The 25,030-nt window shown below is 45.1% G+C and overlaps 1 protein-coding gene across 6 annotated transcripts in view; it reads right to left on the reverse strand.

Annotated features, from left to right (window-relative positions):
* Nucleotides 1-712: 712 nt before the first annotated feature.
* Nucleotides 713-25,030, reverse strand: part of LOC104339375 (LIM and senescent cell antigen-like-containing domain protein 1) — a 72,823-nt gene continuing 48,505 nt past the window's right edge. For 2 of the 6 annotated variants that reach the window (XM_075425720.1, XM_075425701.1), the window contains exons 2-11: nucleotides 18,976-19,135; nucleotides 12,845-12,911; nucleotides 10,660-10,780; nucleotides 9,657-9,806; nucleotides 8,303-8,453; nucleotides 7,412-7,504; nucleotides 5,919-5,967; nucleotides 3,029-3,104; nucleotides 2,582-2,773; nucleotides 2,107-2,195 (exon numbers count right to left, since the gene is read on the reverse strand). In XM_075425720.1, the coding sequence (XP_075281835.1) occupies nucleotides 2,626-2,773; nucleotides 3,029-3,104; nucleotides 5,919-5,967; nucleotides 7,412-7,504; nucleotides 8,303-8,453; nucleotides 9,657-9,806; nucleotides 10,660-10,780; nucleotides 12,845-12,911; nucleotides 18,976-19,131 (1,011 nt within the window). In that variant the 5' untranslated portion in view covers nucleotides 19,132-19,135 and the 3' untranslated portion in view covers nucleotides 2,107-2,195; nucleotides 2,582-2,625. Of the gene's footprint in view, nucleotides 2,196-2,581; nucleotides 2,774-3,028; nucleotides 3,105-5,918; nucleotides 5,968-7,411; nucleotides 7,505-8,302; nucleotides 8,454-9,656; nucleotides 9,807-10,659; nucleotides 10,781-12,844; nucleotides 12,912-18,975; nucleotides 19,136-20,756; nucleotides 20,812-21,407; nucleotides 21,752-25,030 lie in introns of those variants that run through there. The other 4 variants (XM_075425710.1, XM_075425685.1, XM_075425695.1 and 1 more) reach the window with 4 other exon arrangements.

A 25,030-nucleotide genomic window follows, 5' to 3' on the forward strand; every position in this document is an offset into this window, starting at 1 on the left:
ACGGATGTAACCCCGAGCGATGTGGGTGTGAGGCCGGTCTCACCGTTTGGCCTCAGGGCTGGGGACCCTTCCCGGCTCTTCCAGCAGTGAGGCTGAAGGAAAAAACGTGCAGTCAGTGTAATGCAAAAATCCTAGAACAAGAAGCGAATTACAGTTTGGGGGAAGCATTGCTGAGTATGGTCTACTGAATCCATGGCACGGTGCAAAATCCCAACAGGGCTACCATGCTAGTTACGTAAACGTGTTTTGCGGATGTTTTTAAGATTTTTCTAGTCTTTAATGCAGTCAGGACTGCATTCAGTTACTGAACTGTTATGGCATTCAGTAACTATGTAGGATGACATAGTCAAAATAATACCCCACCTAGCACTAAACTGGAAGTTTAGAGTGACAGTTTCACTACCGTGAAAGGAGGAGAGAAAAAATTGATCAGAAGGTGTACGTTTGAAACTCAGACAAGGTGTTTTCTTTAGGAAAACCTAGCAACTGTGCCAGTTCAGAAAATATCCAGAAAAATCAAGCTGTTCTTTATGAAGCAAATGTCGGTCTCTTTCACGAACCGACGAACTACAGTGGGTTATTTAGGAAAGGCATATATCTCCTTTAAATCAGGACAATAAGGAAGCATTTACACACAGCCACAGGTAAAAGCATAGGGAACCAGGAGAGCCTAGATGCTTTCCCACTCAATTAAGAGAGGTGACACAAGGGATAATAACATAGCCTTTATTGATGACACTGGAAAGCAGATCTTTTAAAGCAACTAATTTTTCATAAACAGGAAAGAAAATTTTACTCCCTATGGCGTAAATACATAAAATCTGTTTTAAGTCACTAATACTACAAAAAAAAAGTTCGTGATGTAGTACCATCAAGAAGTCCTAAGTAGCTGTATTTTCTATTAGAAAGGGAAAAATGAAACAGATTTGCATGGACACAAATCAATGGTATAAAACAATTAAATTCATGTGATAAGGAATTCTGATGATTTGTGAGCTCAGTTCTTGAGGATGGCTAAAGAAACAGATCCTAGCAGGATCAAACCTTGTATACTTACACTCATAGGTGTAAAAGTCATATTGCCAGTTAATAGAAATACGCATTTTCAGTATTGTTCTGAAAATTAATGAAGTCTAGAAGCTAAATTTTAAGCTCAGCTGTTCACATTTGAAAATAAAAATAAAATACTTCTTGCATCCTGTATCCTTAAGGCAATGTTATCTTTTGAAAATACCTTGTATATACTTTCTGCATAAAAATATGAAATAAAAAATAAAACTATATATATATTTAATGGAACACTGTTATGTATGGTCCAGCAGAATAAGGCACAAAAACGAAGTAGAATGCAAAAAGCATATATAAAAGTTAATGTGTTATTTTGAGTGGAATATAGCAAAATTCAAGTAGTTCTGAGTATGCTCATTTCTTGCAATAGGCATCTACACTTTATATAGGTATTTCATGCTAAGCCTGATGTACAAAGATTCATCATGTGAGCGTAATCTACCAGAAGCAGGTCATTTGTACAGTGACTGTATTTAGAAATGTGCTACTTCTCAACCTGTCCGAAACAAGGCTCCTTTAATGAGACGACTTGGCCTGAAATCCAGTCGCGAATTTTTTCACGAGGCGAAGTATGCTGGTTTCTTGCCCAAGTCACTTGTGTGCATGCTTAATATGAAGGTTAATGCTTTCGTTAATATAAGTGACAATGCATGCCCCTGAAGTTGGACACATGTGCACCGTTTGTTTTCACAGGTATTCACAAGCAGATTTGCTGCCTCTGTGAAACTCCGCAGAGATTACTGTGCAGAACGGGCCACTTGCATCAGTTCAACGGCATTGTCAGGGTCAGAAACCTTTCAGGTGAGCTGGTATTTGGTTTAGACTGGAAGTGTGGTCTGTTGATCAACAAATAAGCATACGCGTACATGTACAGAGAAGAGAGAATCTTCAGATATTTCGATTTGACAGAAGGCATACATCGTCACCTCTCGTCTGACGGCAGCCTCAAAGCAGCCCCCCCAGGTAACAGATCTGAGATCTTCCCAGAGGAAGGGGAGGGCAGATGAAGTCTTCACTTCCTTCCCAAAGTTTCAGCTAGTTTCTTCAGTCTTTTCTTCAGCTCTAGAGGAAACTTCTCATAACACTTTTTGCAGACAGGCTTCATATCAAACTCAACAAATTTATTCCTAAAACAACAAAGCAAAGACCAGACAAAGTTTTAGCAGCAGGGACAGTGAAAATATTTTTTCAAAAGTACCCTATTGAATGCGCACAGGCAAAAAATTACAACTGCAGTTTATACATATATGAAGTTACTTTCACAAGGTTATACATTGTAGACAGTAATTAACAGTACCCTGTGTGAGTTATGCAGATTTTATCCAAATGTCCGTATTTATTAACCGTGTTATTTAAAAAGCCTTTCAGACCTTACTGCAGAGCTAAACAGACTAAACATAAGAGAACGGAATAACAAGTTAATATTTCATGTTGCAGTAGTGTGAAAAATATTTTGGTTTTGATTCGCATCAATTCATGCAAAAACTAAAACGAAAGCATCCGTAGCACTGACCAAAGCAGAAAGCAGCAGAGGTGCGGGTGAGCAGGAAAAGAAGTTTACAAACAGATTGGCTTTTTCTTTTTCTGCTTCTCTTTGTCTTTTGCTTCACGTTCCCGTTGGGCAAGCCGTCGCTTAAATTCTTCGGGCATTTTCTCATAACAGTGTTTGCAGACAGGTTTTAGATCAATTTCAACAAACTTATCCCTTTAGAGTTAAACACAGGAGAAACATAGGACAGAAAAGGAGAAGAGGTAAGAAGGCTACCTGAAGGAAGACCTGAACAGACAGCTGAAAGAGATGTAAATTAGTAAGCGGAGCAAGAGGAAGAAGGCTACACATACTTTCTCAAATCTGCTTCTGTGTTTTTCATACCCTAACAGTTACACGATAGCAACATCCACGCTTCAAAGACAACCCCCGATATGTTTTGAAGGCATCACCCTTACTGATAAAACTTACTTGAGTGTTAACTTAGTGTTGCAAGTCGAACAAGCGAAACAGTTCACACACCATGCCTTATTCAGAGCAGACACAACTAGGATGATGGGGAAAAAAAATATCATTAGCGTTACAGAGAAAAAAAAAAGTGTACTACAAAAATTTTAAACTCCCATGTTCATGAGGTATGAAGAACGGCCATTTGATTTTTGTATCAAGTATTAAGGACCGTAACAATAACGTGGCAAGGCGGAAGGCACATATAAAGCGTAGCGTAGCAGGACTGTGAAGCATGGACAAAGCTGTCTCTGCGGGTACATACAACGCTGTGTTCACCACCCAAATGAGAACCAGAACCAGCAAGACCAGTTTAACCTATTTCTGCCTCCTGTTGCCTGCTTCCACCTCATCTCACAGCATGCTGACCTCAGGCAACTGTTTTATGAGGCTGTGCTTCCACCTTAATCGGGAGACTTCTTCAGCTGCAAAGCAATCCCTTGCTGGATTTCTGAAGGTGCTTTCATTGCTGAAGGTGTTTTCATTGGGTTTCATTTCTCAGCTCCCATTCAGACTGCAGTGCCATCAACAATAGCACTTGCCCGGCCAAAGAAAATAACGTGAAGCCAGCAGTCAGGACACGGCTGGTAAATCAGCACTTCCAAGGTGAAAACATTTATTATAGAACTATAGAATCATAGAATCATAGGTTGGAAAAGACCTCGAAGATCATCGAGTCCACCCATGCATCCAACACCACCATGCCTCCCAAACCATATCCTGAAGTGCCACATCTGCTCGTTTTTTAAACACCTCCAGGGATGGGGACTCAACCATCTCCCTGGGCAGCCTGCTCCAATGCCTGACCAGATGGACTCGTGGGATAAATTACTTAAGAGAGACTTGGATATATTTTTATTCTTTGCTTTGGAGAGGAAGTAACTATTTTCTCTTTGTTCTGTATCTCAATCAATTTTCTGTTCTTCCTCTCTTTCAATATACTTTCCCGCTTTTCCCTGCCAAAATTTGGCTGTCTTCTTAATCTAAGTTAGAGGATGCAGGACAATGGCTTTCTGATAAAATACAGCATTTTGTCAACAACAAAGAGAAACAGAGCGTTGTCACGCAGAGCTTTTTTCCCTGCACTACGGGGCAAGCACATCCACAGAAGCATAGTTATTCCACTGCTTGCCAAAATAACACTAGTCAGATGAAAGTCTTCAGTTCCCAGCAACCTCTGGAATAGAGTCATAGGCACCCTCCAGAAAAACTGCTGCCACAGACGTTTGCTTCACCAGGGAGAGAGACAGAGAGAGAACAACGTTGGATACCCATAATTTGTGACAGCAGTGCCAAATTTGTATGCATAAATGAAGAAATGTAAAATAATTGAAGACGTAGATTGAAAATAAAGAAATTACTGCGTTACACTATATTCTGTTCAGTTCAGAGACCAAAACATATGACATGAGTGTCTGATTATATGGCAAAAGGTTGGAAACATACAGAGATACAGCTATCAGACAAGGCTGAATTTATTCAGTCACCTCCAGTCCCAATTCTGCTCATCCTAGCAGGATTTTACTGAAGAGGAGGATACTGTTTCCTCCAAAGTGTTTTGGATTGTTGTCCTGCAGGTATGGTCCAGTCCAGAAAATGTGGCGAAAGCACATCTCTGGAATGCAGGTCTCACCCTATAGTTACATGACTATAAACTAGTCTATGTGTCTTTTTACATGCTAGAGGCTTCCTCCTACTTAGCTGATGGCTTTCCTGGTTTTGTGACATTATTGTCAGCCTAGATTTTCAAAAGACAAGTGCCTGTGATAGATAGGTGTGCTGGTTTTGGCTAGGACAGTGTCAATTTTCTGGTATGAAGCTGTGTTTTGGATTTGCGCTGAAAACAGCCCTGATAACACAGGGATGTTTTTGTTATTGCTGAGCAGTGCTTGCCCAGCATCAAGGCCTTTTCTACTTCTCACCCTGCCCCAGCAGAGAGAAGGCTGGGGGGCCACAAGAAGCCAGGAGGGGACACAGCCGGGACAGCTGACCCCATGAGACCAGAGGGGTATCCCACACCGTATCACGACGTGCTCAGCATATAAAGCTGGGGGAAGAAGGAAGGGGGGATGTTCAGAGTCATGGCGTTTCTCTCCCCAAGTAACCGTGACACGTGATGGAGCCCTGCTTTCCTGGAGATGGATGAACACCGGCCTGCCGATGGTAAGCAGTGAATGAAAAACCTTGTGTTGCCTGGCTTTACTTCTTAAATTGTCTTTATCTTAACCCATGAGTTTTTCACTTTTTCTCTTCTGATTCTCTCCTCCATCCCACCGGGGGGAAGTAAGCAAGCGGCTGCGTGGTGCTTAGTTGCCGGCTGGGGTTAAACCATGACAACAGGTAAATATCTCTAGGATCCAAACTCCTGTAATGGGAACTAGGCACTTTTAAAAAATCCCTTAGGGTGCCCACCTATGTCTTTCAATATCTAAATACTTTTTCAAATTTGGTTCACGATCCCTAAATTCATTTGAGGAGATGCTGGAGATGCCTTTGTCGTTGTTCTCACCCTTGCATGTGTTCTTTTTTAAAGTTAGTGGGGCAGGAAGCTACTTGTGTGCATCCTCCAGCATCCCTGGCCTTTTCATGTCAGTAAGGGGCTTCCAGTTGGCCGTGGTTCTCTTTAGCTGCTGGGTGGTCTTCTACCATCATGAAACGCTCGCTGTAAGGTTTTCTCACCATTTGGTCTCTGACTAATCAGCTCTAACCTAATTTCTGATCAACAGAATGGCTGTTTTAGTTTTAGTGAGAACAATCACGGATTCGACAGGGGGCTGCTTTCTCCTTACTTCCACTTTTAACAAGAACATCCATCAGAAAGGAACATTAAAGAAACAGTGAGAAAAGTGCTTACCATCTCCTTCAATCACACGGTTGCAATGGAAACAAACATCACCGAATAGCTGAAGACAAAAGAGGAGTAGTGATTTTTTAATGTAATGATTTTATGGAGGGTAGCTTTTCAAACTAACAAAACAACTATATTTCAGCTGATGGGCACAATAGCTTTCCTACTTATTTCAGTAAAATAAAGGGAATGCTGGCAAGTCTGGTTTGGTTTTCCAAGTACGTTTTGCATCATCTCATCACAAAAAGTCTTTACAATATTAAAGATGAAAACATTTGTTTACATGAGTTTGACCCTCTGTAAATGCAATTTTGTTTTCTTTTAACATTTCTCTAATCCTGAACATGTCACGTACAGCAGTCGCTGTCAAATACACATCATTGCTAATCAGTCAATGTAACATTTGTATTTACATGCATGACTAGAACAGCATCCTGCTGTTTCTGGCAAAACCTGTAAGGAAATGTTATCCTTATTTAAAAACAAAAGGTGTGTGGGAGGAAAATTTAGGCCAAAAGTTATTAATTCTATTTCCAGGCTTAGCATTTGTCCACAATATAACAATTAAGAAGTGCCAAAAAACACATGTATTTTTTTCTAACTGTAGTAGTTAATCTAGTGAAAGACATCCACTCTACATACAGCTCCTGTCTGGTATATGTACTTGCCCCACCAGGGCTGCCACACTGTTACTACTGATGTCGTGGCATTTATTGTCTACAAGTATGCCAGCAACATTTCAATCATCTGCCTGTCACCACTGACAAATTAAGAATCCATCTGTAATTAGCAGATGCCTTACAGCTCCCAAATGTAACCCTTGCTCTTGTACTTATACAAGCGAAGAGGTGGACGTGACACATGGCAGGTGGCTTCCAAATGAAAAAGGTCTATAGGTCGCGGTGCTGGACTACACAACCAAGGGAGTCTGGAGAGAGGTGGTACCGCGGTATGTGACTCCCGTATAAATGCAAGTGGTCGCTAGGTGGTGTCCTCTGACAAATCCAGTCTTTGCACTCTGCAGCAACCTCATGAATGAGCTGGCTGATGCAGTGTGTGTTAACACACACTCACCTTCGAATAGAGTAGCAGCTTTAGGAAAAACCACGCTACTCACTAGGGCCTTAAACAGCAGCTGCTGAGTGGTAAATCTTCTCTAGCTTCTTGGGAAAGATTGGGTGTCATTAGCAGCTCTGATCTCGCAGACATGTAAAAGCTCATAACAGCTCTACTTAAGCACCACTAAGCTTGAAGAACAAGTCAATGCTGATTGTCCTGGCTAGCCTTTATGAAATAGCTGCATTTTTCTTTCTCAATACCAGACCGATGTATAGAGAAACCCGTACAAATGAACTGCAACCGAACATTTGCTAATTGGCATTACACCCACAGGTGCCTACAAGAAAACAGAAGAATGTCCATGGGTTTCCATCTCTATTTAAAAAAGCCAATTCAGGAGCTTACCAATCAACGTCATTTTTAAAAATATGCAACCTTACCTGGTTGTAGTGGGTTTCACAATATGCCAAGCCTTTTCTCTCGTAATGACGATGACCCAGGAATGGCTTTTCACATTTTGCACAAACAAAATGCTACGAAGAAAACGACACACATTTTTTTGGATTATTTGGAAGTAATGGTATTATTTTCTGGAAAGCAAACAAACCATGCCCAGTACTAAACATCATTGAAGTCTACTGTGCTGTGCCTTCTTGAAAAGGAGAGTTAAAACGTTTTTGCTTCTATATTTAGACCACTAAAATAATGCTCCTTTTAATGTATTCAACATTTCAATCCAAAAGTGACAAAAAAAAATAATCAAGCAAAGGGATTCTGATATGTTATCAAGGAACAGAATGAAGAGACTTTAAATAATCAGCACCAACATTACAGTCTTGAGAAGAAAGCGTTTACGGGAGGAGATCTTCAAAACAACATAAGGAATAGACCGTTTACCTTCCTAAATATTGTACGTGGCCCTGAAATACAAACCCTCACATAAGCTGCTTTAGAGATATTTACATGGCAGGTGACTATGGAAGACATAAGGGTATTACGATGCTCAGTAATATTATGGTTGACACAGAATGTTTCTGCCTTTCCACATGTACTGTTAGGCACTCTGAAATTATCTTCTGTAAGGATCTCACAGTGCCTCCTTTGATTACTGATTTTAGGTTCACCATCAAAGCTCTCTCTGAGGTAGGAGATAACTCATATTTCACAGTGGAAGATCAGCCACAAGAAGGCTGAAGATGGGTTTAGGAGAAGGCATTTACTAATCACTGCTGCATTCTTTGCTAATCCTTTCACTGAAATTGATAAACAAAATCCCAGCTAAGTATGCTAATGTTTCTATTGGAAAAGACAATGAATCATCTGATGTTTACCTCCACGTGCCATTGTTTGCCCATAGCATTCACCACACGGCCTTCAATTGGTCTTCTACATGCCCCACAGATGGGGACGCCCATTTTGTCATGGCAGGGTAAGCAGTATAATTCTCCCTTCAGCTCACGAGCATCAGCAGTGAGTTCCTTCCTGTTCAAAAGTTAATCAATTGAGAGCACGAATAAAGGCACTGAACAATGTCAGCTCTTGAGAGCTGCTGAAAAGAAAAAAATCATTTTTAGCATTTGTTTTAGAAATTGTAGCTGCACTACAGTTATGCAGCAGTCTCAGATATGACACAGTTCAACATACTTCAAGACTGATCAAGTCCACAGTAAGCTGAAAACAGGCTGCTAAGCGAGGTGCACTCAAGTCTCTCTTAAAACAGAGCTGTTGTCATTCTGCATTCTGGTTATGTAGCACAAACGTCTGTGTGCAAGCTGCAGCCATGTTTCATTATATTCTGGCACTCTTATCGCCAGTTTATTTTAGATTTGCATAACTGTAACTGAAAGTAAAATGTAGCCTTCTACATCTAGGTACATTTTTCCTATTGTATCAAACTTCAGAGAAAGAAAACTATGGACCCACACATTTCATTCTAGCTATTCATTGCCAGTTGCAGAATCTCACATTCTCTACTTTTTAGTAATTTGCATGGTTAGAATGCTGAGAACAGCTGAACTTTAAACGTGACTGTACTCACTAATGCTCTTAACTGGTTGCCACTGACACACCACCACGTTGTTACTCCAGTCAGCCTTTGCTATGGCACTGAAATGACAGCTTCCTTCGCACCAGAAAGAAACTACTAATAATCCATGCCATATCCTACAATGCCTCCTGATCTCTGCATCAGTGCAGGATGTAGACATGTGCAGCTTCATGTACTGCAGTTGCAGAAGCTGATAAAATGAGGTGGGAGAAAGCTTCTATGAAAAAGACAGGCTTTAAAAGGGGAGAACAAAGTTTGCATGCCACTCAACTAAAAAGAAATAACGTAGACAAGATAGTAACTCAAGCAGCCAAAGAGGACCATTTTTCTTCCTCTCACAGCAGGATAACAAGCTATCATCTTGCTGCTACAGAAACTGTTACCTGTGTCCATATTTCCTAAGGTACCACCTGGTCTGGCAGACTCCAACCTCTCATTACTCCCCGACAGGTCAGCTGCTGTTTGAGCTGAAGGCGCAACTCCACCACCCCAAAAGCAGTCACACACAGCTGGCCACAAGGCACCCAGCACCCACCCCTCTTGCCAGTTGCACAGGGCAGGTTTTCACTTTAAGATGTAAACCAGTGAAGCCAATAAACCCAGCATTTTCCAGTTTCCCTTTGCAGAACGCAAGTTACCCGCAGTTTGCACAGTTGAAGTGATCAGGATGATAAGGATCATTCTTGAATATGAGAGGCTGTTCGTCAATAATGGCATGACACTTCTGGCAAATGTACTTCCCCAGGCCTCTGGCTTTCTCCCTGTTATGGCAAGGACGGCAGAGATGTCTGAAACAGCATTAAAAGAAGAGGTGAGTACTGGTGCCGGGTACTACAGTGTGAAATATAAATAAAAACCTGTTAGAATCTCATTTCAGTCAGCCTTCTTGGCAAAGAAAATAGTCTCTATAACAATTCCCTTGCTAGGAAAACCAGGTTCAGAAGAGGGAGGGTTACTATTTTATTTTCTGTCACCACAGCAATAAAATTTCTTCAGCTTATTTGAGTTTAAACACAACTGTGTTGAAACACGGAAAACAAAGTTTGTGGTAGATTCTCATTGCTGAATGTTTTACTCTCAGTATCTTAAAAGTTTAGATTGGAAGCTGCATGACCACACAGGTCCTAATTGTGTAGATAACTATGTATATCATACCATACATATGAAGCCAATGGCCATAGAATCCAGTGGTAAGACATTCTTCTGATCATAGCTGCTAAAAATATCCGAGACTGTGAAGTGTCCCACCGAACTTAAAGCAATTATTAACAAATAAGGTGCTAAACTAGTCTAAAATTGGAAACTCAAGTTGGAAAAAGAAGAGTAAAAAGTGCCAGTAAAAAAATAAAGACAATGCTTCAATATCTGAATGTTTTCGCTCTTATTATGTATCACAGTGGCTCCAAAATGTTACCAGGTAGAGAAACGTTTGTTGAGAAATCTGGTGTTGAACTCTTCACATTTTAAGTGTATATTTTAAGACACCCTTTCTTAGTTTTGTGATGCGCTCTTAGACTTTCTCCGCACAAAAGATGCTTCAGTTGCTTCATCTCAGCTGGAAAGCTTCAGGAACCAAAACCTCTCAGTCCTCCCTCTCCAGTTTATTCACGATCAGTACCAGAAGGAAAGGTGAAGATCTACCTGCCGGCATTCTTGACAAATCCAATATCGGCCAATACTTGTTGGCAGATATCACAGCAGAAGCACTCTGGATGCCAGCTGTTGTTCATAGCTTTAATAACACGACCAATAATGAACTCACCTGTAAGAAACAACACCAGAATGTCAAATACCATGCTAGACAAAGTTAAAAGAAACCCACAAGCAAATTGCTACAATGACATCATCATCCTCTTCCTCCCCCCCCCGAAATCTGGGAGGCTACACTGCTTTCAGTACCACAGTCCTGGCTCCAAACACTGGAATTTGGGTTGGTTTGGTCTTTTTGCTATGGGTCGGAAGAAAACATCCTTGCTGATGGAGGACCTTCTGTTCTTTACATAAAAGACCTTCCACATGCACATTCCACCTTCTCTCTGCAATCATCCTTTTTCAGTCCTTTCCTCGTTTTTACTTATCTGTTCTCAACCTGTTACAAAATACATGGAATTCTTCATATAATACGGCTTTCTTGTGCCCTAATCACCTTCCTCCTTCTTTTGTTTTAGAAGATGACAATTTTAACTTGTTGTGTACATCGTAGCGGTTTCTACTCGACTAGGACCAAGCCTTGCAGGGGCTCTACACTCAAAGCACAACAGAACCGAGCTTGGGTGGCTGTGGACCTCCTGCAAAGAAACTCCCACGGAGTCAGAACGCAAAGCCGAAGTGAAGCTGCAGAACAGTCAATCCAACACACACAGCTTCTGATCGACCACGAGGAGCCCTGCCCTGCATTAAAAACACGGTGTGACCACTACTGCTTTGCATGCACAGTGTGACGGTGCTGCACAGGCAGTGGAGCCACGTCCACCACACGTGATTTAGTCGTTCTCGATGCGGACGTTGTGGCCAAGGCCCCTGAGCAGTGCAAAGGCTCAGCCTAAAGTGTGCTGAGAGGTCAGCTTCTTCCCAGTGCCATGGGAGGCTGAGTCCTGGCTTTGGAGAACGCACAACTCAAGCAGCCGCCAACAGGGAGCGCTCGGGCAGGTAACCAATGTGGATGATAACATCCAGCGTGCAGCTCCGCGGCGTTCCCATGAAGTCATAGCCTTTCAAGAACAAAACCCGATGAGCTCCAGAAATGTCAGGAATGCTCAAGGCCTCATCGCTGACAACAGCCCCGCTGATTTTGGCTGTGCTTACTAAATCCAAGCAGTGGCAAAGCCCAGCTCTGCGCAGGACCTGGATGAGGTTTCAGGGGAGTCAGCGCTGCAAGGAGCCAGGGCAGGAGAAGTGGGAGCTGTGCCGGCTGGGCAGGAGAAATCCCGGAGATAGGTAACGTAGCTCCGCAGAAATTGCCACCAACCCATTTCTTCCTCCACCTCTGCTTGTTCACATTTGCAGCTTTAAATTAAGAGGTCCACAACATCTGCTTCCCTCTCGCTCGGTGTTCAGCCCCTCCGTTCGCATGGGGAAAGGCCTCACTGAGACAAGTGAAAGCTGCAGCACCTTGCCAAGGTGCCTCAGAAACACAACAGCTTCCAGGCCAGTTTTAGCAATAGCCAAGTAATGACTTCCCAGCCCTGCCTGAGCACAGTGTGTCACACACAGAGGGAGAAAAAAGTGCAAAAAGTGCAAATGATTACAGCGCAGCAGACACGCAAGCATTTACCTCAACAACGATGAAAAAAAAGCAGCTCTCAGAGTTATGTAGGGTGGACACCAGACACTGAAGCCTTAAAGGTATTTGTTTCAAAAATACAATGGGGGACCAGCTGACCATCATTTGATTTTAACACTAGGTGATGACGACTGTCCCCGCTTCTGTCAAGTAGGACCGCACGGGTGGGTTACAACAGTCAGAGCAGAGGACAGAGACGTGTTGCAGGGTTTCAGCTGCACGCGGAGGGCCAAATACGAGCACATGCAGGTGTATAGGTATATATAAGCAGGAGTTCACGAATGGTCTGTTCATTGGATCACTGGCGCAACAGCTAAACTGCTCACTCAAATAATGCAAGCATTTTTTTTTTATCCTACTTTTGATGACCTTTAGGAAAAGCAGTTCCGCAAATTCTCTGAAGTCTAGCTCATTCTGGAAGTTCAGACGCTCAGCCGCACAGGGCCACCTCCCAGAGCACATACACGAGGGCTGCACGTCTTCCCCCAGTGGTGTTCCCATTTGTGATCACTGTGCAGTGTTTCATCTCGATGCAGAACTTACCACATTGATGGCAGCAGGGGGCAAAAAGCATCTGAAAATCGTGTTCGCAGTACTTCCTCCCTTCAAACTGCAAACGGAAAAGAACTGGAGCGTTAGATGGATGAGGAGCGTGCCCTTAACATAAATGCTGTAACATATCAGTTTGCTTCCAGATGCAATTAGGTAGTAAAACATGAAGGGCTGCACAAAAAACCAGACTATGTGCTAGGCGCTAAATCCACCCACCTTAATTCAGCTACTAGTTAGCACGTCATTCCTCTGCCGAGAGTGTCAGGCATTTTCTGTTGCCCATTTACATCACAAGAGATGTCTGAATTTTGACAGACTGCAGAAACTCTGATGCAACTTCTCAACTTCTGGGCAGGAAATTAGCTAACAAAAACCTCTCCTTGGGGGAAGCATTTTCCTTGAACCCATTTGATCTCTTCCCCACTCTACATTTCCTGCAAGAATGACCCAGCATACCGGAGGAAGCAAGCACAGGGGGAGGAAGAACACCCAGGGACAGAAATCTTTGCAACTTATGGAGCAGTACGGCCAAAACATGAAGGGAAATAAGGCTTTTCCTTTGTGACGCTCATTTCATAGAACCATTTAGGTTGGAAAAGACCCTTAAGGCCATCAAGTCCAAATGTTAAGGAACAAAGTTCACTACACTGACCAGATGAAACAGGGAACCCATCTTAAGGGATCTGGATTTGGATCTGAATGTTCTCCCAGCTTAGAGAAGTTCAGCTGCAGTTCAAGCTCGCACAGAAAAAAAAACATATGGGGGGAAAAAAAAAGTTCTACAGCGCTGCATTAGCAACTTAGCTGGAGAATATGTGAAAACATGTAGGCAAATATGTCCTGAAATGAAATGTTTAGATACCTTCAGGCATATCATTACTAGACACACACGCCAACTAGCATGTCAAAACCAGACAGACAATATTAGGTATGCTATGAAATGTTTGAATTTGAATGTCTCAGTTTAAAACACTGGAAAAAGGGGGATAGCAGGAAACCCCACTCCTTCCTTTTTACTGGGTCTAAGACAAAACAAAGTGAATAGCATAAAGCAATGCCCACAAATTAAGTTCTGGTGCACGGACAGAAAATACAGCAATGTGCTTCAAGAATTTCTGTTTTGTACTATGAAATTCCAACGATCAAACACAATGTAAGTATAGTAACTACTTGTGCAACATACAGAGCCCCTGGCAGGATGGAGATCTAATGAAACACTCCAGTAGTCACAAGATACTTCAGATCAGAAACTAATTCCTGTGCCCAATTTGAACTGCACCTTGAATTGTTCCTAGCAGGAGCAGAAAGACACGGGCTCAGTACAGACTCTTCCAGAAGTCTCTGCTAGCAATTTATCAAGTGTTTTTCCAGTGTAATACTCTAAACCAGATGACTTTTTTAATTGGAGATTTTATTGGAGATACAGAGCGCTATTACTATCTCAAAGAGCAGTGGAAATTACTGGTTCATTGAGCATTGTGCTTGCTTCCTGCAGGCTAAAATCCTTTTTAAACTGAAAAAAATCTGAAAGCTTCCTGTTTTGTGTAAACAGGTGCTCCAATGGGAGATGCACAGGTCTGCCTGGATTTCAGAGCCACCCCATGTTGATCTGGGCAGACCAAACAGGTTTTCTTCCCCTCTGGTTTGCGTCAGGCAGGTTGGCTACCATTTACTCTTGTTTATATTGTCAACATTCTCGGCTCATTTGTGCTGCCTTTTGTGGATGACCCAGCAGTTCATCCGCCAGAGAAAGCCTTGAGCTTCTATAACAAATCCCACAGCACGTATTTGAAAAGCAAGGTCATGTGACTGTTGTATGCTGGAGGTCCATATGTTAAATGGCTCTGCACAGAACATTTCACCATGACATAACCTCCAGCTGATCTCCATGTTTTTAGCTAACTCAGTGGAAAGGCATGCACACAAAACCTGAGCCTTTAAAGACCCTTTCTCTAAGGTCGTTTCTGGTAAAGCCCATTTTAAGAAAACACTCGAGGTGCAACGGGCATAGAAACAAATCTGACAAGTGCATTGCAGCTGCACCTTCCTTTAATCTTCCTATAGGTTACTACAAGCATCTCAGAAAAAACCCAAAACTGAAAGAAACTCCCTCTCATTTAGGAGACAAAAGTCACGTGCCATTCCATTTTATTTTTATTGTGGTTGTTATTATTATTATTATCATCCCCTGCCTGAAGGTGAGGTGCCCACGGTCCCCAGTGGGAGAGACAGGCACCCTCTAGCAGGGAGGAGCCATTCTTGGACCGGACAGCGGCGCGGGCTGGTGGGAACGCCCGCCGACTGATTACAGAGGGGCCAACCCGTCCCTCTGGGCATGCTGCCGCCGAAGCTCTCCATTTCAGCCGGCCGTTCTGCTATGAGTACGGGCCTGTGTGCTGCTACCTGTTGTAAGACTCTGCAACAGCAACTCTCGGGAATACACAGCTTCCAGGCGGTGGAGTAAACGCAGACCAGAATTGCTACCACTTCACATCTGACGGCAAAGCACGACGAGTTCGGAAACTCTGCTGGCACGTGCTCGTGCTGAGTTCTGTTCAGGTTGAGTGCATAAGAAAACATGCTAAACTGATAATACTGAGCAAACTGGAACACAAATATACCCTCGCAGATGCTAAACCCACAGTTCCTGTGCAGTTTTCCTTCTCTGGAGATATTCAACACCCGCCTGGATGAGGTCCTGTGCGACCTGCTCTAGGTGACCCTGCTTTGGCAGTGGGGTTGGACCAGATGATCCCCAGAGGTCCCTTCCGACCCCTAGGATTCTGTGATTCCATGAAGATCAGGCACACAGCTCTCGCTTACACCCTTACGCCACAAGGCCCGCACTGGCTGGTTACGAATCTGTATTGCAATTTCTACCATAGGCTCAGGAGGACATCGACAAAATCCCTGCCCACGCTGTGCAAACTCCCTGCCGCGGATGGGCACGGCTCCCACGTGGCACTGCGTGTGCCCGGGAGCGGCTCGGTGCCGGTGCCAGCCCCCGGCGAGCTGTGCTGACCGGGGTCCCTGCGGGCAGCCCGGAGACGCGTCCCACGCCGCAGGAGACCGGCCTCAGCCTGGCCAGTTCAGCCCCCGCCCGTGGAACACAGCGTGAAAGCTTATTACGGCAGCGCTTGACGGCAAACGCGATAAGCAGCTTAATGACTAACTGGGGGAACTCCGCAAGGCTTGTGACAGGCAGGGGAAGAATATTTGACTTCCCGATTGCTACGAACGGGAAATCATTTCCAAGAAACACTCGCTTAGCTAAACCAGGCACAGAATAAACACAGACTCCTGCTGGGCAACCAACAACGCCTGCATTTACTCACGAGGAACCTGCTCAGAAAATCACGTTACCTGGCCCACACCTCCAAACACATCGACCTTCTCAAAGAGTCCGTTAAGCCAGTCAGAGGAAGATGTCCTTTCTGCCTGTCTTCTCCAGTCACTTTTTCTCGACAGCGATACAGATCATCTCCAGTCCTCAGAGCGCCGTCAGACATCTCCTGAGCACTGGCCAGCCTAAGCCCACCTGTATCTCCCCAGGTCTGTTCCCCTCTCTCCCCCAAGCACTGTCATCCTGTACGTTCTCATCTCTAGTACCCAGGTGCCGAACGAAAGAAGAGAAGAGCAAGCTGTGCCCTTGTCCCCCCTTCTCCCCGAGCAGGACCACCAGGAAACATGCTGGGGTTTCCACTGCAGTCATCGCACTGGCCACTTCAGTGTTAAGTGAGAGTCTTTCTGGCAGCACGGGACATGCATGGACAGCCTAAAGTGTGCAGAGACAGAGGAGAAGGCCCTGCCAAAGATTTTCCAGCTGAAACAGCTCCAAAGACATGAGGGCTGGGACAGCACGGATATCCACTGACCTCTCCACTCTCTAGAACATGCCCAGGACAGGACAGTATAGATGGGGGAGGAAGGCCGGGTAAGATTTATGAGCCATCACCTGCAGGCTGTGAGAGGGCTTAAACAGACCAAAAAGCAGCTCTCTTCAACAGCAGCAGACAGACTTGCTGGGGCAGAGAGAAACTGCAAGATCTTGTGGGGGACGCTGGAAGGGCTAGAGGCAGAAGGGTGATGTGACATTCAAGCTACACACAAGTCTTTACAGATTCATTTAATCCTCATTGCAATTATTTTAACTCTATGATAGCTGTGGCAAAAAGTGTCTATTCTTTAACTGAAACTTTGCACTTCCCATAAAACATTTCTCAAGAACAAAGCGTCTACCCAGCCTGGGAAAAAAACCTAGCAACATTAACCAAAACGTGTTTCGTACATGGGTCTATTTTCATTCCCAGGACAACCTACCAGCATTCACTTCTGACTTACTGTCTTAACAGGGAGCATCACTTGGCAGTAAGAGAGTGCCCAAAGACCAATAGGAGTACTGATGTTAACAAGGTAGCAGCAGCAAACAAAATGCCTACTTCCAATACATCTGAACACCACCAGGATACTTGCCCCTGCCAAGGACATTCAGATATGGACATCGTGAGCCACAGAGACATTGTAATATTCCTGGGTTAGGTGCAAATGTAAGAGTTTCTTTCCATTGTGGTCCTCCTCCGTCCACTAGGAGATACAGGCTGCCTAAAGCAGGATTTGTCAAACTTTTGTCTCAAACAAAGGACATTCAACTTTCTGAAGGAGGTCCCTAGATTGTCCCACTGTTTTTCAAGTCAGAAAAAGCATGAATAAAGTACTCATTATGCAGAGAAAATACATTTTATTGTTTTAAGATAATTTCATTAACACAGTTACTAGTATTTTAATTTTAAAACATTTGTGTCACTTGACATTTGCCTCGGGTCTTAACACGTCAGGACTCCTTACCACGCCCGCATGCAGGCAGCAGCTCAGTATATATTCACAATTGCAATGTAATGTGGAATTATCTAGAGGGTGTTTTGTGCTGGTTTTTTTTTTAATTGCTACTGCCTTGCAGCTCACCTTTTGATGTCTTACGGAATACTAGTGACTTGTTTACCACAATTTGTGCAACACTATCCCCACAGCACTGAAAAGTCTTTTGATCTTCAAACAAGGCGAGAGCAAGCAAACCCCAGGAATCCCCTTTGCCAGTCTCCTTTCCAGTCTACGCTCCTCTCTCAGCCTCTCCCTGCCAAATTCTGTAAAACCAGAAATACTGCTGTGGGAGATAAACTGCTGTGCCCTTGCCACAAGGGTGGCACACTGTATGTGAGAGCACAGCACTGTGATACCTTCCTCTTCGGATCACAGCCTGACACCAATCCTGCAGCCACGACTGCAGGTTGGACTACAAGCTACTTCAGCGGCACCTTCTCTCTCAGACAATAATTCCCTGTCTCACATCATCCACCCTTTCGTACACCAGTCACTTCATATTTTATGAACTAGTCTAAAGCTTTCACTAAAGCCGCTCTGTACTTGAGATAGCTCAGCCACATCCTGAATCCTCACAGCAGGAGAAGGCAAAAGGAAACAACACCGATACCAAAATACCCATCTGAGCTCAGGGCAACCTACCTGGGAAGGAGAAATATGAGTGAGAGAGGGTTTTAACCCTTGAAAACATGCAAGAACTGCTCATTTTGAATGCTGCAGTTTGTTAAACCTGAAGTTGACCCTACATAGGCCCCTTCTGGTTTGGGCTCTCCGCACGCCCTGATCTCAGCACGCTGACTTACAGGCCACCTCTACGAGAAACTTCTCACGTGCTGTGTTGGCCCCACACAACTCAGCAATATCTAAACCTCCTATGGACCGCAGGATGCTGGGGGTTCCCTCTACGGGACCGTTCTCCTCTAAGTATGCTTTCTCTGTATTTCTGATATGATACATAGATTGTCTTTACAGATTTCAGGGAAAAAAATCAACACTGAGAGACAAGTCTCCAGCAGTTTTTTTCTCAGATCTGGTAAGTTAGGGTACATTTAAATAAGGTTACACACACTGATGTCCTCCAAATCAGCACAGAAACGCTTCTGCTTTTTTCTCCCTCTATCGGGCATACCCTTTCAGAGCCCCATTCTTGACCTCGACTTTCTAAGCTATCGATCAGCCCGTAGTTACTTCTGGTACGGGAATGAAGGCGCGAGGCAAAGGCTGGGGGCGAGACGGGGGCTTACCTCGTAGAAGAGCCCTTCGGGGAATTGCTGGAAGCACTGGGCGCAGACGAAGCACTGCTCGTGGTACAGCTCACCATTACTGTTGACGATTTTCTCGGCAGGGGCAAAGCCACCTCTGCAGCGCTCGCAGATGGCATTTGCAAGTGCGTTTGCCATGTTGCTGTTGAAAAAAAAAAAAACCACCACAGAAAGAAAATGAGCCCAAATAGGCAACACCACTGGTTGTGGGTCTCTTTTTTTTTATTCCCCAAAGCCAACTGCATCAGCCTAATGCTAGGCTGCTCAACACAAGTTTTTCAATGGACTTAATGACTTGTGGCATCCCCTCAGAAATAAAAGTGCCATTCCCCCCTGCTCCCAAACTCTATAGAATCAAAACCCTGCAATGCACTCTAATAGCTATTCATTTCAAAATCCAAACAGAAGCGTAATTACATTTGCAGGCATTTTATGATGAGAAAAGGCAGGCACTTCAAAGAAGCGCTATAAAAATTATGAAATACGTTAGAATTTCAGAAAACAAATGCAAATATTAACAATAATTGAGGACCGGCATCACACAGGAAAACATAAATGATAACTCCAAAATAATTTCTGATTCTAAAATACATGTAACAGCTTTGGTTCCAAAGCTCTAAGTGCACAATGTGAAGGAGGGTATTGTATCTAGCCTGGCAGATACTACAGAAAACCAGAGCAGGCAAACAAGTAATCCTTACAGTAAGCTTTGCATAGCTTTGAAGTAATTTTACAAATTTAGTTTGAAGCCATGGGATTTTTGGTTGGTTTGTTAGGGTTCATCTCAGGGAGGTCAGCTCACGGCGTGCCGGTGTCGGTCCAACGCCAGGGGAGAGGGTGGGAATGCTCTGGCTGCCCCACTGCGACCCACACACAGGCCAACACAAGCCGGCAAACCCATGCCCGAGATGCAAAAATTACTCCAGTTGCAGCCTTGGTTGTTTCTCAAAGGCACGTGACCATGAGATGACAGCACAGTAACTGCATATTATCAGAGGAATTAGCCACTTCACTAGGATCATGTCTACATCTGCAGAAGACAGCACAGCTGTGTTTCAGTTAATTAAGGCCAGAAGAAGGCTCACTTGATTTTCCCTTTGCAAGCATTTTCCTACTCGAATCTAGACCCTCAAAGCTATGCCTTTCAGGATCACCTCTCTGCCCTAATACCACTGATTGCAGAGAGCAAATACAGGGCAATGGTCTAGTTCCATTACAATCGGACCACAGCCCACAAAACCACCGACTCAGACGTCTATCTAAAAGCTTGTTAAACAACTGACATTATTTTAAACACATGGGCACGCCTGCACGCGTTTTGATACGGCCATCACGCTGCGCCTGTACATGCAGGACCAGAGTCCTCCTCAAGATGCCAAGCCTTTGCCTCCGAGAGGATGAGACCTCTTGGCTCCCACCAGGTTCAATAGGAACTGAACTCATTCCTTGCACAGCATCCAAGGGAGCAAGCAAACACCTAGCACGTGCTTCGAAAAGGAATGTGCTTTATCTATTTCTTACACTGTCTCACAGAAGAGCCCTACGCAAGGTCACATCTGACCAGTTATTATTAGCTGGCTTTTTTTTCCCCCCTCTCTCTAGAGGTCTTTGCAGAAGAGGAAGACAGTAACTGCTACGCAAATATTCACCGCCCTCTCAGTGAAATGAAGAGTGGGCAAATTTCACAAGGAGATCAAATGGAGAATGGTCTATCCCACACATAACAGACAAGCCTATAGATAAACTGCAGTAATTATACATACAAACTGTGGTTAACCATAAAGCTCGCCGATGGTTTCCATGGATTGTGTATGCTTCCTGTGGGGGAAAAACTCAAGTCACTTCACCTGTCCTCCTTATCAATCTAAACGAAGAATAATCACAACAGAAACTGGAGGTTCATCATCACCTCAGCAGTTCTCAAGCACTGAGGAGTTAGTCTCTAAAAAGTATTTAATGTTATATGCTGTAAGACACAAAGTATAATCCAAGCAAAAACATGAAACAAAGTTCAAAACCAAATGAAAACAAAGCTTTCCTCCTCAGTATGCAAAAGTACTTCACTTGAGAATACATCACACATGTAAAAACAGCGATGTACGTGACACTTCTGCACTAGTGAAGCAGTTTAATATAGCCAAACAATCTAAAGCCAGAGAGACTACTTGACAAACTCCAACCCTCCTTCAACTGCTGATAAAAATTGCTGACGCAGTTAATGAAGTTTAAATCAACAGCTCAGATTTTAGTTGACGATTACAACAATGGCAATGTGTCAAGCAGAACAGTGGCAAAGGCTGCACTAGAGAATGGCTTGCACAGCCTGCTCGGAGCTCAGACAATAAAATACACATGTACAATACGCCAATAATGTCACCGTAGTTACACCCTGAGGCCAAAGAGAACGAACTTACAATCTTGCATAAAAGTCACAAAACTCTTTGTAGAGTTTTATGTCACTGTGCCTACGTTGCAATTTTGACACTGGTTTCTCGCCTTCGTTTCCAGCAGAGCTGTGAGCATCGGGGGCGACCTTGTGTGAAACCTCTTCATCCTCCGGGATGGGGTACGGGTGAGCTCTGCGCTGGAAGTCCATCTCTCTCCACTTGCCTTCCCGGCCGTCTATATTCTGTGCTTATACCACAAAGAAGCTGCAGGCAAAGTCTGCAAAAAAATATGCTGGACTTCCCCTTGTTCCCCGTGAAGTGATTTACTTTCGCAGCGCCGTGTCATGTAGCCGGCGCTGCTCAGCGCCCTGCTAGAGCTTCAAGTTAAAAGTTCAGCGGCGGGGCGGTGAGCCCGTCACGCTGTGATTTACTGATGCTGGCTGCGAGCGGACGAGCACATTCCCCTGCCAGGCCCTCGTGCAAACTTGGATGCTGGAAAGGGGCTTCGCTGCCGGCTGCTGACAGAAGCTGTGGCGTGAGCAACCTATGTGAGCAAATACGTTCGTTCGCAACCAAACTTGTCCGAAGCTACTTTCTGCTGAGGCGAGGTGGAGGTGGATTCTAGTAATATTTTATCGTGAGCAAACCAGCAGTGGAAAGCACAAAGAGAACACTTCTGTCATTGGGTAAATGTTGCTTTAATGCTACAGTATATTAATTACATTGTAGAAATGGCCTTTAATGTTCCACTTGTGTCTTCCAAGTCACATGTGCTGAATTTATCCACAGGTCACTTTCTTCTTGTCAGCACCTCAGAGAAGGAGCAGGTACAGACTGAGAGTTTGGTTTCAGTTGTGCTTCACAGGCCATTAACCGAACTGCCAGATATGCTGTAACGGGCAATATACAAAGGAGGAAAAACGAAACTTGATTTCCAGTGATGCGCTGTGTTTAGTACAACTACATAATGTAAGAACACTTACCGAAGTAATTTATTGTGGATGTTACGGAACTGAGAGAACAAGACCAGCAAGAAAGAATACAATTAATCATTCCTTCCCCACAGAATGCCCTCCTAACGTTGCAATCATTTCATAGTTACATTCTGTTTAAAAACCCATCGTGCACCGCTTACTGGGGATGGCAGTAGCTGCTTGCAGACCCGCAGCTAAACGCAGCGCTTGCGGCAGGCGTGGGACACTCGGCTTCCAGCAGCTCGTAACCGCAGAAGAAGCCGTCCCGAGTCACTGCCTCTTTGGGTTGAACTGACTCAGCCCTGTTCACAACCGGTCGAACCGCAGGACCGCAGGCATGCCGTGCTCGTGACACAGGGCGCCTTGGTGTCAGAAGGACCTGCTAGTCTGCGAGGGGGCACGAGAAAGCAGAGGAGGACGGGAAGAAGAACAGCAGAGGGGTAGAGAAATTAGGACTAGAAGACGACAACAGATGTGACAGAAAGTCCAGGCAAGGCTACTGCTTCTGAACGTGCCTCCACCTTCCCAGGACCTGCTGCAGAGGGTCTGGCTTACAATGGTTCTGGGCCGTATCTCTCACCACGAGCTGGGACGGCTTGCTCAGTAGAGCAGCCCACAGGCACAGGCCTGGGCTCGCCCGCAGCTGCCTTCCCGCAGCCTGACCGACACAGCCCTACGCTCCTGCCGCTGCCAAATTTGCAGGCTGGGTTTGGCCAGGTGCCTTGCCTTCACCTCCTCTCAGCACAAAGGCACCTCTGGGCAAGCTGCTGCCCTGCGCCACAGAGGTGGGACCCGGGCAGCGTGACCCTGCTTATTCACCCCTCCATAGGTGTGACTACCCATCTAGCACCAGACCTACCAGGGGCTGCAAGCCCTAACAGGCTACAGAGACTGCACCCTCACCGCTGACATGGCTTGGCTGGAGCTCAAGCCCTATTTTTATCTGCCACGGAGCAAGCTCCAGACCGAGCAATGCTCAGGTTGTAACTCTAGGCTGCGATGAACTTGCCAGAGCACGGTTGCAGGAAATGGCGCTGGAAGAAAAGGTTTCTGCATCCGTTGGAGCACCAGTGACGAAAATGAGTGCTGTTTGCTCATGGAGATGCAGGTGTAGCGATGCCAGCTCTTATTCTCCGTCCTGCTTCCCAACATGCCGGGCTTTTGTAAGTATGAAAAACTCCAGGGAGACTGACTGCAATGGACTAACCCTGCTGATTCACCTGGGGTTAGTGCAGGTGCACCAAGCCACCAAGACAAGACACAGCAAGCCAGTCTGTGTCTTTCCCTTATCACTGACCACCTCCTCGACTGGTTTCTTGTATTTCGTCCCAGATCGCAGGCAATTCTCTGAGGAGGCTGCTGCTGCGAATCCGAGAGCCCTGAAGAGTTTCTTTCTCCCAATGGACTACTTCAGTCCTTGCAGTAACCTGAAATCCACAGGCTACCAAGGTGACTGGAAGCCACTTCTGCTGCCTTGCGTCTTCTGTGGTCAACAGGAAAATGTTCGCTTGCTTCTTTGGCTTGCTGCTGCGCAGACTTCTGCATGGCTGTAGCAAAGCAAGCAGTACAGCAAGTCAAAAAGGTGCCCATCTGAAAAACTTGTTTTCATCTTCCCAGCTTTTTTCAGGAAGCAGTCCTACAAGGTGATAGGACTCTGTATATGCAATAAGTAGAAGCTGCCTGGTTCTTGAGGCCTATTGTCATTGCTGCTGGTGGAATTACTCCAAATTTGTTTTCCGTTAAGGAAGAAGGGAGCTTGCCAGAAGTTTAAAAAAGGCCTTTCTGCTACTGAAGCAAAACATACTTTCTGCTCTGAAGGTCTGGTAATCCACAAATCCAGAGCAGCTGGCCATCTTTCTCTGTTCTGTCATTTTGCTGGGGATGTGCTGCCAAGATCTGAAATATGCTGTTAAAAATACACGACATTTTCATTAGGGAATTCTAGGTTACGCTGAGGTGAAGCCATCCACGGGGAGCGAGAAGCGCATAAGGGGTTGTTGATCAGCAGCAGCAGCTTCCCAAGGGCATTCCCTGGGATCTGGGACACAATCTACCAGCCTGCTGTTCAGGAAGCAGTGCTAAGGAGAGGAGAGAAGGGAGAACTTCAGTGTTTAATTGGAAAAGGTACGTAGGATGGAAGACAGAGCGGCTCCTCCCGGGCACACTGAGGACCTCGTCAGAAGCCAAAGCTGATGGTGGGGAAGATGCTAAAGGAAACAGCAGAAGAGAGGGGGTGGCGGGGAGCATCCCACTGCAGCTACGCAGAAGGGCTTCGGAAGACAGCAGCAAAAATAGCCGCGCTGCTTTGTCACCGCTGACGGATGACTGCCGCCCCGCTCACACGCTGCCCCCTCTGGAGAGCTCTCAAGCCCGGCTGCCCAAGGCAGACGGGGACTCTTACAGAGAAGGCTTGGTGGCCGGCCAGCCCTGCCAAGCGTTTCGCTCCATGCCACAAATAGACGCGCCGGGCAGTCACGGCTCCAAACAAGGCGCTTGGCAAAAGCAGCTGCTGCTTGGCAACCTATTCGTGCCACCGCGAAATACCACTGCGTCACCGGCGCTGCCGGGAGGCCACGTGCCCCGTCGGGCTATGCGGGGAGCGCGGGGGCAAAATGTCATCACGGTGCACCCCCTCCCGTCCTGCGTCAGTAAGGGTGGCTTCATTTTAGTCATATT

The sequence above is a fragment of the Opisthocomus hoazin genome, chromosome 1, assembly GCF_030867145.1.
Source record: "Opisthocomus hoazin isolate bOpiHoa1 chromosome 1, bOpiHoa1.hap1, whole genome shotgun sequence".
NCBI classification, from domain to species: Eukaryota; Metazoa; Chordata; class Aves; order Opisthocomiformes; family Opisthocomidae; genus Opisthocomus; species Opisthocomus hoazin.